This window comes from Centrocercus urophasianus, unplaced genomic scaffold, assembly GCF_019232065.1.
Source record: "Centrocercus urophasianus isolate 14NV4802_14NV808 unplaced genomic scaffold, USGS_Curo_1.0 seq_19, whole genome shotgun sequence".
Lineage (NCBI taxonomy): Eukaryota > Metazoa > Chordata > Aves > Galliformes > Phasianidae > Centrocercus > Centrocercus urophasianus.
Genome location: NW_024884744.1, coordinates 20,345,222 through 20,357,475, shown reverse-complemented (window position 1 = coordinate 20,357,475; position 12,254 = coordinate 20,345,222). Strand labels below are relative to the sequence as shown.

Below are 12,254 nucleotides of genomic sequence, written 5' to 3'. Positions count from 1 at the left end.
CATTAGGTGCTATGGATGTTTCTGATTTTTGGTCTCACAGCCCATTTGTCAGTTCTGGCACCAACCTAGAGGCTTGAAGCTGTGAGTTATTCTGGTAGCAGTGCAGATTTTGATGTCTTGTGGTTCTGAGCAGCAATAGAATGTAGTGGGACTTTGATAACGGAATCTAGCAATGATGCTGGAAAGATGAGGGCAAGACACAACACTTTGCATTTTCTACACATCATAAAAAAGCCATCAGTATTCTCGATGCTAAATGTTGAAAGTGTATTCCTGGTAGACATAACATACAGAAGTAAATGCACTGTAGATAATGCTGTAGCATGAGTTTTTCAATTATTTTTTTGTTTGGTGGCTTATTTGTTAATGCCAATTCTAATTTGATTGTCTGCTCAGTTTACAGATGACCCGACACTTGCAATTTGCAACGACAGCGGAGGCTCCGTGTTTGAACTCTCATTTAAGTAAGACAGCTCTTACCTGATAGAAGTTGGCAATGCAAGCAGCTAGTTCTAGGTCAGAAGTTATAAAACCCAAGCAAAAAAGCACTGCAACCAGTGAAACTATTGTCTGAATATTGAAGGTACAGCTCAGGGCTGCAGTATAATTTTAACTGAAGCAAGGCTTGTTAATGGTCAAGTAATGGTTTAAGTTATTAATGTTTTTATTTAGGTATTGCCCAGGATCTTGGCATTCCTGATTGACTCTTGGAAGTTGTCATATAAGTGCTGCCTTGGTTTTCCTTTCTTAGTGAGAGCTGCCCTTCACTAACTGCTCATTCTCCTCTTGCAATCCTGAAGAGGATGTGGGATAAGGAGAAAGGACTGGGCTTGTTGCTCTGGGGAACCTGATCGTGTGCTATTAAATAAGACCCTAAGGACTTCTTGTCTGTACCTAAGCAGCTGTTTGAAACTGCTTCCAGCAACAACCCAAATTCATCCCTGGAGCTGTGTACAAAGGCTTTTTGAAACAGTATTTCTGAAGGATTGTGCATAAGATTTCATGAAAATGTTAGGCTGATCTCCTCCTGATAACTGTCTGTTAAGCTGATTTCTCTGGTTTGCAGGAGGGTTATGGGTGTGAGAACGTGTGAATCTCGATGTCTCTTCAGCGGCTCCAAGGGGGAGGTTTGTTGTATTGAACCATTACATGCAAAGGTTGAACTGAGAGACCATCCTATCACCCAGTATTCACTGCTGGCCATGGCCTCCCTGACAAAGGTAACTCGCTGCAGGCAGAAGGCTTTATGAGAAGCCACAAAGAAACTTCCTGGTACATCCTCCAATGTTTTATTTTGCCTTTTTGTTTCTTTGAAGATACTGGTTATTGGCCTGAAGCCATCTTTGAAAGTGTGGATGACTTTTCCCTACGGTCGTGTGAGTTACAAAGCTCAATGCTTGCTTTTTTTGTTATTGCTACCAACAGTTCTTGTAGTGAAGGGGGTGAGATCAGGACTAGGAGTTGGTAAGGCAGTAAAAACTGCCTTACCAGCACACATTAGAACTACAGTTTCACAGCGTAGAGTTTAATGCATTGTCTGCCAGGTGTGGATTGTAGGCAGAGAGCTGAATCTCTTGAAGATGTTGGCTTTTTCCCAGAAGTGGGAAGGGAGGATCTTAGGAGCTGCTCAGTTTCTTGTCTTCTCTATTGTGGCCTGGAAGCCTCGACTGATGGGATCTGACCTGTTGTCTCTAAATCATGTGTGTAGACCAGAGAACACAACCTTCTGCTCAGCTTTCAGCACACTAAGGCATTGCTTTATGGCCCGTGTGCACACCTGGCAAAGTCAATGAGCAGCAGCTGATGAGCATCACACCCTGCTACCAAGGGGCTGCCTTGCATACAGTCTGTGCTTCTTGTCTCTCAGATGGACCCTTCGAGTGTCCCCCTCCTGGCGTGGCACTTTGTGGCTGTACAGAACTCAGTGAACCCCATGCTTGCGTTTTGTAGAGGTGATGTCGTTCATTTTCTTCTGGTAAGTTTGAATGTTTTGTTCTGTGTTTCAAATAATCACTTCTTACTCACTTGACTGAGCCTCTGGCTTGTGGAATTCTAGTGTGTGTGTGCATGGTAGGGGTGTCTGCAGCTTGCAACAGGCTTGGGAAAGGAAGCTGGTTGTTGCTCTTCAGCAAACAGTGGTGTCCTTCCTTGAGGATCTGGAGGGCTGAGCTTTGTGTATTCCAGAAGGAAGTGTTGACTATAACCTCACTTCATTTCACCTGGAGGTGGAAGAATGTGGATTATTTTGAGGAGAGCATATGAATTTGAGATGCTATTTTGTTTTTTCGTATGAAACACAGGTCTGGAAAACTTAGATAAACCACTGAGAGACAACTGCTTTCAAGGTGCATGTGTTTAGATGTGCCACTTTTACTGCTGAGATCTGCAGAAGCTGTATATGCAGATGTGTTGTTTTTTTTTTGTTTTTTTTTTTTTACTTTTGAAGATTTCATGTCTGCATTCAGTATGTGAGCAGTGCTCAGGCTTCAGAAAATGGAGTACTTTGGCTTGGAGTGCTAGGATGTTTAAGGAGCTGTTTTGGCATACGACTCCTGCAGTGCAAGCAAGTGATTGGAAGTTAATCCAGCAGAGGGCATGTGTTCTTCTGCTTACTTCTGAGAGCCAGTCCTCAGACCTCTTCTGTTTCCTCACATATGTGAGAGCTTTGGAAGTGGGTCACAGCACTCTGATTCAGAACAGTGTGTGCTGTTACTGGGTGCTCAGCCTGCTCGTGTGAGCTGCTCTCCTGGAGCTGGTGTGATGCGTTTGGGGACTGAAGAATGTGTTCCTCAATCTTGTCTGATTTCTCTTTTAGGTAAAGAGGGATGATACTGGTGCAATACATGTCACTAAGCAGAAGCAGCTCCATCTTCACTATGACCTCATCAACTTCACTGTAAGTCTCAATACTGTTGTTTTTTTTTTTACACAAATTTTCTTGTAATTGTACCTCAAGATCCTTTAGTTGTATGTACCACACGTATGCACTGTACTTATCTGGAGTTCAGTAATGGAGAATGTCTTTAAACTTGGGATTCATTAGAAAACCAGCCTAATTGAAACAGCAAGTAGCAATTAAGAGGTAAAAAATGAACAAACAGAAGAGTAGTTGCATGTAGGCAAAATACTTCCTTTTTCTGGGAAGATGGTGGCCTTGGTAAGGAAATGTTTTCAGGAGCCAAAGAGAATTTAGCAAGCAATATTTTTACTCCTTACTTAAGAATGCAAACTTCTCTGAAATTAGCTCAGTAAAATTCTAGTGCTTTTATATATGGATGCTTCCTAGCATGCCATAATTGCTTGATTTCAACAATAAAAATCCCGACTCCAAAACACATTTACACGATAGAGAGAATAAAGCATGAAAGGCCAGAATACCAAGACAGGCCTCCAAATCAGCCAGCATTTTCTAGAAATTAGATTAAAGTTAGCTTCGAAATGAGGATGAGGTTTTTTTGTTGTTTTTCTTTTTGTCATGGGAATGGTGAGGTACTGGAGCTGGTTGTCCAGAGAAAGCCATAGATGCCCCAGCCCTGGGAGTGTGGAAGTGTTTGAGGCCAGGTTGGCCTTGAACCAGTTTGAAACTTGTCATCACCGTCTGTATAACATGCACTGCAACAAGTTGCCCAAGGAGGCTGTGGATGCCCCATCCCTGCAGGCATTCAAGGCCAGGCTGGATGTGGCTCTGGGCAGCCTGGGCTGTTGGTTGGTGACCCTGCGCATAGCAGAGGGCTGGAACTGGATGAGCATTGTGCTCCTTTTCAACCCAGGCCATTCTATTCTCAAGTGCTGAAAAAAATGGGAGAAAAAAGCAGGGCTTTGGTCATAGAAGTAGAAGTTTAAGAATACAGATGACAGGCTTTGACTTAAACTTGGATGTACAACATCTTTTTTTTAATGCTTCTCGATGCTCTATTTAACTCCCAAGGGATCTGAGAAGAGGTGTTGCAGTAGTCATGTTTTTGAGGCTTTTGGATGGAAGGTGCACTAGAGCATAAACAGTGTTCCAACAGGATGGATTGCCATTTGTCTGCAGGTGTTTTCTTTGAAGAGATGTCATTGTAGTTTTTCTCAGTGTAAAAGCTGATATACTCAAGAGGGAATCTCCCCATCGTTACCTTTGGAATTATGCATGGTTGCTGTTTTGTAGTAATGGTGTATAGCATTTAAGTTGCTAGTGATTCTAGACCTTCTGGTGTGGATACTTGGGGATATGCCCAGAACTGGTTTAGTTCCCTCTAATGACACGTGAGTTGCTGAAATCTGCAGTGTGTTGCCTTTTTCAGTGGATAAACTCACGAACAGCAGTGCTTCTGGACAGTGTGGAGAAGCTGCATGTCATAGATCGTCAGACACAGGAGGAGTTGGAGACCATAGAGATTCCAGAAGTTCAGCTGGTCTACAACAGCAGCCACTTCAAGTCCCTGGCTACAGGAGGCAATGTCAGCGAGGCGCTGGTGGGTGCAGATGATCTACATGTGTTTGCCTTAAGTGAGAGAAAGTGGAGATTTGGAAAAAGGGCTTTGTGAAACATCTGAAAAATCATACATGATGTTGATTTAGCCAGCTAACAGGCAGTTTGCGTTTTCTTTTTGGGGAGCTGCTCCTTATGCAGGGGTAGACAATGAAACATGGGACGTACGTAGTAGTTCATTCTTGTTTGAAAGGCCAGCTGTGGAATTTTGCTCAGTTCCAGACACTGCAGTGCCCTGTGACCAGGCCTTCTGGTGACTGCCATTGAAGCCTGAGACATAAGGCTTGAAAAAATGGTGGGCCCAAGGAAATTTTTCTTGTTGAGATGCTCAGCAGCGCTTTAAGCTGCATTTACAGCAGAAGGCCATGATGTAAGAGCTTGCTTACTTACTATTGCCCAGTAATCTGTGTTGTTCTCTCCCAGTCTTCATTATGTTGTTTTAATTACAGTGTTCAGGTGTACATGTGTCTTTTGGAAAATTTTACAAAAACAAAAGGCAGTTTGACTTGCATGACATTTTTTCCTCTCTGCAGGCATTGGTTGGAGAGAAAGCTTGTTATCAGTCCATCAGCAGCTGTGGTGGCCAGATCTTCTACCTGGGAACTAAGGTAAGTGTGGGGAGTTTGTAATGGAAATAAGTGGCATTGACTTCTGGTTGTTTTGCGCTTACATCCTTGGCTTAAAGAATGTGCAACAATTTGATCTTAGACAAGTTCTGAGCTCAGTAATGATGTGATACTTTTGCAGTATCCTCGTTTATGCCATTTCAAAGTAGAGTTAGCTTTCTCTGCCCTGAACTTCCATTTCTATTTCCTAGACATGCTAATGAGTAAATAGAGTAAATAGAAGAAGATAAGAGGGTAGGGAAAGTTAGACTCCATTGAGTGGAGTTGATAGAAGGATTATTCTGATTGTTTTTCCAGTGCAAGCACTCTATGAAAAAGCAGAGAGAGGTGTATTACAGGATGCTACGTAGAAATCTGAGAGTTGCTTTACTTCTTTATTTATACCAGCCTGCTCTGGGGAGTCTGTAGGACGCATGAGCAATTGTAACTAAATAATGTGTTTGGTTGTTTTTTTTTTTTTTCCTTTTCTAGTCAGTTCACGTCATGACATTGAGGAGCTGGAGAGAGGTAAGTTGAGAGGAAAACTGTAGAACTTGGTAGGTTTGAATTGCTTAAATATAGCCTAGCAGGGAGTGAACTATAGAGCTATAGCATTTGTGAAGAATGTTCTGAGTGCTGTGTTCAGGATTCCTAATTGCTACACAAAGCCAGCACTGTAGGTATTCTGCTTTCCACAGTGGGATGCTATGGGACTGCTACTTGCATGAGCTTGCAGGCTGAATGGAATCCTTGTTTTCCCAAGTGAGGCAAACAATGCCTTGTGAGGTTTCAGCTGCTATTAACTAGGCAGAGTCACCATGCTCTGTGGCATTGGAATGCAAAGATAGGGTAAAGGAATGGAAGGAAATCTGGTTCCTTGTATTTTGTCTCCAGCTACTGCAGGAGCTACATCTTCAAATTTATCGAAGACTGCCCAGAAACTTCACTGGGTTTTTGGATCCTTGATTCTGTTGCTAGAAGCTGTTTTGGATTATCATTTCTCTGGTAGCTGAAACCCTGTTAATTTCCAGGTTAAAGTAATCAGAGATCTGTTTATATCTCTTTGTTGCTTTGCTGTTCTTTTCCATTGAGAAGAAAAGCATTTTTTTCTGTTCTAGTTCATCACTTCACAGTATGTTTATTCAGAGAATGCACATTGTCCATTAGACTTTGTTTTGCAAGGTTAAGCACATCTTTCATCACCCTCCTATTCCTTTCTTTTTCACAATCACCGTTCCCTACGCATTATCTGTGCTTAGTTTCTTGTCCCATGTGACTCTGGGTAGGCTCTTGCAGTCCCATGCACAGTGGCATCTGTTCTTCTCTGTCTCTGACAGGTAGGTTAGGCCTTGTACCTCCTTGGGTTGCCTTTTGCTGTTTTTTTTTTTGGCTGTATAATGTTAGAGGCTTGTAGCTGACAGCCGAACTCTGACTTCTGTTGTAGACTACTTGTGCCATTGGATTGCATCGTACTTCTCTCACCTGGCTTTAGGGATTATCCTATTGCTTTTTGTCTTTGTGGTCTTCAATCCACGTTGAATGTTGGTCATTGGCAAACTTCATTAGTAAATTCTGCTTGTGCCAAGTTAGTTTACCAACTCATTTTGAAAAAGGGACTTCAAGGCTGTTTCTCAAGCAACTCAAATAGTCATCTTTTTTCAGTCACACATCTCTACTCTTGGCAGTGACCTTCACCATTTTTTGCCTACAGAGTATGAACAGTTTATCTCTGTTATGATACAGTTGCTGCTTTTGGGTACCAGGATCATTCTCCTCTTCTAGTTTTCCCTCCAGCCGTTCACTGCCACCTCTGCCAATGAGAAGTCTTGCTTTGAGCCATGATCTCATGTACTTAGAATTCCAAAATCAATCCCAATGTACATGCCCTGAGTCAAACTCATTTTAAATCACCACGTGGTTTCTATAGTACTGGAAGCCTCTTTGTTGTAGGTGATTTACTCAAGACTTGTCATGGAGCAGGTGTGGAGGTGAGAGTTATAGATGTGGACTTTTTTGTCCTTTTCAAGTGTGCAGAAGAAAATATACATCCGAGATAATTTTGAGATGTTGCCCTTTACTGCAGTTATAGTCAGCTTCAGATGTTTCCTATTTCCTTGCTGTCAGCCATCATGATCTGCTGCTGGTCTTTAAGAAGGAGAGAAAATAGTCTAACACTAAGATCTATTGTTACTTATTATTTTAGAGAATTGATCACCTTCTGAAACAAGAGCGTCTCACTGATGCCCTGGCTCTTGCTTGGTCCTTTTATGAAGGGAAAGCAAAGGCTGTAGTAGGTAAGTGTTTGTGTGAATGTTTCCAACTGAAATCACTAGGGAAAGTTTTAAACCTGTGCATGTACTGGTGCTGGCATCACTGTTCCAGGAAAAAAAGTTGAGAGGTAATTGAAGGAGAGAAATGAGGATGTGTTGCTTTGGGTGCGACAGAAACAACACCACCAACATGGATCAGTTTGGCTTCTTTAGGGTCCATAAACCTTTAGGAGACACCTTTTTTCAACTGAAAGTCAGACCTGATCTGTGCTGTGACTCCTGTTACTGCCTTTTCATGAAGGAAACGGATCCAGCTGTTGAATAACCAGTCAGCAAAATATTTCTGATGGTCATGTGTGACCTGTAGGTAATCTGCAGGGTGATGCTCCCTCAGCTCTGTCAAGCAGGTACTTCTAATTGAGGCCTCCTCTGTCTGTACAACAGACTGAAAGTACTGTTGGTTTTTGGCACCATGTTTCCTATAAAGGCCAATGCTTTGTGAGCATCTGTCTCATTGTGAGGAACAAGTTCATTGTGTCAGAAGCTGCTGCTCGGATGGTCTGACTGGGATTGGGCAAACTGAATTTTCAGCAAGTAACATTTGGTGGTTTTGACAGATGACTCTTAAGGATAAGATCCTCCTGCTGTGAATTGCTAGTATGTGAAGATGTATCTTGTTTAATGCACAGCAAAATGCAATTAAGCAAATTATTTTGAATTCTGGAAAATTATTATTGTCTTCTGAGTTGGCATTTAAGAATTGTTTGTCCTTACAGTGTGCTCCTTCACATCAATGCATCCTCCAGCCATTGACCTCCTATACACCCTGTGTCAGTTTTCTGTTAATTATTCTCTGGATGTTAAACTTGTTTTCTTCTGTCAGACAGCACTCAGATCTGGTTTTGTCATTCTGGATTGCTGGAGCAATCTTTAAATTAAGAGAGTAAGGACTCTGTATCTAGATATTCTGACCTCTGTATCTCAAGCTGTGGTATTTATAGTGCACCTCATTGTTTGTTTGTTTCCCCTAACCCCTTCATTCTTTCTAGGCTTGTCTGGGGACACAAGCAAGCGGAAAGCAGTCATTGCAGACAGAGTGAGTCACTGATCTCTTCCTAACTAGGTTTTCATGTGCACTTAAGTGATGTTAATTGTGTTCCTGGAAGGAGTAGCATCTCTCCTCCAGAAGTTATTTCAATTAACTCTTGAAAGCATACACATGCCTGTCTTGCTATGATTGTGAGCAGGATTTTAGAAGAGTTAAAGATGGGGATAAAATCTGCAGCATTAGGAAAAGAGATTGTGACACCGTTATCTTGGCCTTGAGATCTCAAAATCCAGTCTCTGTTCCCTTCACAGGGGACAGAAACCCTTTTTGGAGGTAATTGCAGTTTCCTGCTGTTTAGCTGTTGAGCATTCATCAGTATGTAACTTTCTGACTCCCTGGTTAGAGATCTTGATCATGTGTACATGGAATAAATTTTTAACTGATTATGTTATGATTATTGTCACAAGATTGTGTTTCTAGGAAGGATATTTAAAATATGTAATTATTGCAGTAGTTATTCATCTTTACTTTATTCTTACTTCATGTTGTGTTTTCAGATAAGTAAGCTCTGTTATTTAAGATACTGTAACTTAAGCTCTGAGTGAAAACATGGCTGCAGTGAGTTCTGTGTTTCAGTTTGTGCTTCAGTCATCTGCCTCAAAATGTGCTGGGAGCCTGGCAGTGCAGTTACTGTAGGCCTTCAGGAACCCCCCTGGGCCACTCCTGTTCCATCTCCTGCAGTTGTCTAAGCAGCCTTGTTGGGAGTACCAGTTGTAGCCTCTTTTTTCCTTTCTGCCTGTTATAGTTCATGCCCAAACTGGAACAACAGGGTTTGCCATGCTGCCAGCCCCCTAGTCAGACTATTAAATGTGCTACCAGGCCAGCCTCTAGTGTAGGATGGAAATGAATTTTCTTGTTTCTTGTAATCCAGATGGTTGAGATCCTTCTCCATTATGCTGATCGGACTTTGAAGAAATGCCCTGACCAAGGAAAAATCCAAGTTATGGAGCAGCACTTTCAGGTATGTTGCTTCAGAGGACTCTCTTGAATAGATATATGGAAACTCTTAATCAGAATTGTCATAGAATCACAGGATGGCCTGGGTTGCAAAGGCCCACAGTGCTCACCCAGTTCCAACCCCCTGCTGTGTGCAGGTCACCAACCAGCAGCCCAGGCTGCCCAGAGCCACATCCAGCCTGGCCTTGAATGCCTGCAGGGATGGGGCATCCACAGCCTCCTTGGGCAACCTGTGCCAGTGCCTCACCACCCTCTGGCTGAAAAACTTCCTCCTAATATCCAACCTCAACCTCCCCTGTCTCAGTGTAAGACCATTCCCCTTGTCCTATCTCTACCAGCCCGTGTTGATACTGCATTGCTGCAGAAGTTGCCTGTGTAACAGTCATGACCTGTTGGGAAATTCTTGTGTGATCAGTGGGAAAGTGGCAAGTCCACATGTGACTGTGTTTGCCAGCTATCTCTGGTTGGTGGAAAAGCTGTGAGTGTGCCACTGTATTGGCCAGGCTTCATTTTGTGCTGTGCAGGATGTTCTGTTTGGCAAGATCTTTGCCAGTCACCACAGCTTTTTTGTTCCTTCCCCAGGATGTGGTGCCTGTCATAGTTGATTACTGCCTTTTGCTCCAGCGCACGTAAGTCTGAGTTTATAAATCTGTGCCCCATGACAGACCACCACCCCGTGCAGTCCTGAGTGCTGTCTGCTATAGTATCACATTGTTCAGAGGAGTCATTTTATGACTTGATGTAGAACGTTACAGTTTAGAGAAAGGTTTGAGGACTGGTGCTGAGGTTAGTGTATTCAGTACCCAAATGTTCCTGTTAAGTTTCTGCTGATGTACTGAGGAAGAAAGATTTGGTTCAAATTTTCCCCCACACTTAACAAAATTTTCTCCCTCTGTCAAAGATTGTTAAATTTTGGTGTTGTCATCATTCCTCCTCCAACAGCAGCTTTTTTGTTGCAACACACATGGCTTAATTTGTTCTGTGTAGTTGCCCCTGACTCACGTCTGCATGGGAGGTGAATGGGGCATTTAGCTGCTGAGCTGAAGAAATAGTATTTAATTTGGAGTTCTCAAGTGGTAGATAAATAGGAATATTTTAATAATCTTGTCTGATAACTGAACACATCTTTCTTCCTAGAGATCTATTATTTAACCAGATCTACGATAAGATGAGTGAGAATTCTGTAGCCAAAGGAATCTTTCTGGAGTGCTTGGAGCCATATATCTTAAGTGATAAGCTGATGGGAATCACAGCTCAAGTGATGAAAGACTTGCTCCTTCACTTCCAAGACAAGAACAGGTTGGAAAATATGGAAGCCTGCATTGTGCATATGGATATCACTAGCCTGGACATACAACAGGTTTGTCTTCCAGACTGAACACTGCACCGAGTTCCTCTGAATAAATGACAGCATCCCCTCATCACTGATGCAGACTTCTTTTCAGTACAGCATAGCTTGTGGAAGACAGGGAGTCACCTTTCAACAGACAGAAATTATCTAGTCCAAACCAATGGTGCCTTTTGGCCACTAATTTGTAACAGGACTCTGCTCTGTGTCCTGGCAGGTGGTCCTTCTGTGCTGGGAAAACCATCTCTATGATGCCATGATCTATGTCTACAACAGTGGAATGAATGACTTCATCAGTCCCATGGAGGTAGGAGAGATGCTCATTTGTTTATTTGCTGAGCATGCAGTCTTTGTGAGAAATGGCATTTTAGGCTAATACATAATCTTCTCATTCAATATATATGTTCTGTTCTTTTTCATTCAGAGGGAGAAATCATATATGATATGCAGTTATTTGACTACGTGCACTTAAAAAGTGATTTGTAATTACAGTGCTTTAGTACACACATTTTTCATTGACAGTGTATCTGAGGTAGCAATGCTCTGCAAAGATAGAATGAGAAAATTGTGTTTAAAAAGGCAGAAGAGAATACCATGATGAATTAAGGAGATCTGGTGGCAGACAGCTGAGGAACAGGAAATGTCCTGGTCTGCTATGATTTGAATGTTACTTCTGAGACCACTGAAGTTGTTTTTTTGTTTTTTGTTTTTTTTTTTAGTGTGGCCTTTTGTTTAGGGTTAGATCTGATTGGCTGAAGGGTGTTTTTGGTCATAACATCAGTTGGAATAGACATCTTTTGCCATGTCTTGGTGTCCTCTGTTCTTGTTAATTAGAACTGGTGAGAAAACAACTTTTCTGGGGAAAGTGTTCCAGTGATCTCTGCTTTAAAATCAGGTGGAATCTTTGCTCTGAGCCTTTCCAGCTGCTTGAACACTGCTCTTGTTCTTGTCTTTTGAACAGAAGCTGTTCAAAGTCATTGCTCCTCCACTGAATGCTGGGAAGTCTCTCACAGGTACAGTATTATTGCTTCTGGAAGAGTTTCTATATCTGGGGTTGGATGTTTCAGGCATTACTGGTCACTTGCATATGCTCCCTATTAGGATCTTGAGAAGAGGAAAGTGCTCTGGTACTGTTCAGTGTCTGTAAAGCTGCTCTACTTACAGTGTGTAAAATTGTGTGCATGTCAAATGAGGTGTTTTGCTAATAATTGGGGAAAAACAGTTGCATCTCTGTGTCTTCTGAAAAAAAGGCGACAAATGATTTTTGTTTTGTAGATGAGCAGGTGGTAATGGGCAACAAGCTGCTCGTGTATATAAGGTAAGGCCATTTAGAAAGAATGTGTGCTGTTGCCTAGTGGTACCAGATTTTAATTAATTATAGTTGCAAAATCTTAGGCTGTGTTGTGTTTCAGAGTCTGAGGGATTATGTAAAATACCAATGGCTACTTGCTATGGCTGCCTTAGTCACTATGGCTTGTGGCACATCATGGAG

The 12,254-nt window shown here is 42.2% G+C and overlaps 1 protein-coding gene across 1 annotated transcript in view; it reads left to right on the top strand.

Annotated features, from left to right (window-relative positions):
* The window catches only part of VPS8 (VPS8 subunit of CORVET complex), a 62,552-nt gene that overhangs the window by 11,743 nt on the left and 38,555 nt on the right, over positions 1–12,254 (top strand). Inside the window, 16 exon segments of the mRNA XM_042820522.1 lie at positions 397–464; positions 1,067–1,220; positions 1,317–1,376; positions 1,868–1,975; positions 2,816–2,896; positions 4,287–4,457; positions 5,008–5,082; positions 5,572–5,607; positions 7,283–7,373; positions 8,399–8,445; positions 9,329–9,418; positions 9,997–10,043; positions 10,552–10,774; positions 10,980–11,069; positions 11,724–11,775; positions 12,038–12,080. Of these exon segments, the coding sequence (XP_042676456.1) occupies positions 397–464; positions 1,067–1,220; positions 1,317–1,376; positions 1,868–1,975; positions 2,816–2,896; positions 4,287–4,457; positions 5,008–5,082; positions 5,572–5,607; positions 7,283–7,373; positions 8,399–8,445; positions 9,329–9,418; positions 9,997–10,043; positions 10,552–10,774; positions 10,980–11,069; positions 11,724–11,775; positions 12,038–12,080 (1,436 nt within the window).